The sequence below is a fragment of the Plasmopara halstedii genome (genome assembly GCF_900000015.1).
Source record: "Plasmopara halstedii genome assembly, contig: Scaffold_1918, whole genome shotgun sequence".
NCBI classification, from domain to species: Eukaryota; Oomycota; class Peronosporomycetes; order Peronosporales; family Peronosporaceae; genus Plasmopara; species Plasmopara halstedii.
In genome coordinates this window covers 1-395 of record NW_020188826.1, presented here as the reverse complement: position 1 = coordinate 395, position 395 = coordinate 1, and the positions used below count along the sequence as shown (strand labels likewise).

Here is a 395-nt window from a genome sequence, read left to right as displayed (position 1 = left end):
GGAGCCTTCTGCATTAATCTTTGTGAAGACGGATGGAGGCGGCATTAGGCCCTTGTTTTCCAGGAAAAATTCTGTGTTAGTGGCGAGTACTAAGGCCAACTCCGGATGTCACTATGAAAACACACTATGGCAGCACAGCTGAGTCAATACGCCGATTGAGTTGCCCACCGCTCAAGTGTTGTTTGCGGCAGTCGAGTCTAGACAGCAGCAAATTGGATGAGGGGTGGATTGAAGACATATTCTTTGCCCATTTTGACGTAGGCTTGTGCTCTAATGTTTGCTTTATGAAAGCAAAAGTTACAGTATGTGACCCCAGTGAGGTCCACGTATTGGCGGAAAGGTCGTTCACGAATTTATCAAGTGATGCTTGTTCAACTTGGGACAATCTGAACGGC

General features: G+C 46.8%; 1 protein-coding gene across 1 annotated transcript; it reads left to right on the top strand.

Annotated features, from left to right (window-relative positions):
- Positions 1–113: 113 nt before the first annotated feature.
- PHALS_02406 (uncharacterized protein) lies at positions 114–369 on the top strand (the record flags this gene model as incomplete). Its single annotated transcript, XM_024716901.1, has 1 exon — positions 114–369. A coding segment is annotated over one exon (256 nt), but the record flags the coding sequence as incomplete, so codon positions are not given.
- Between the last annotated feature and the right edge of the window lie 26 nt (positions 370–395).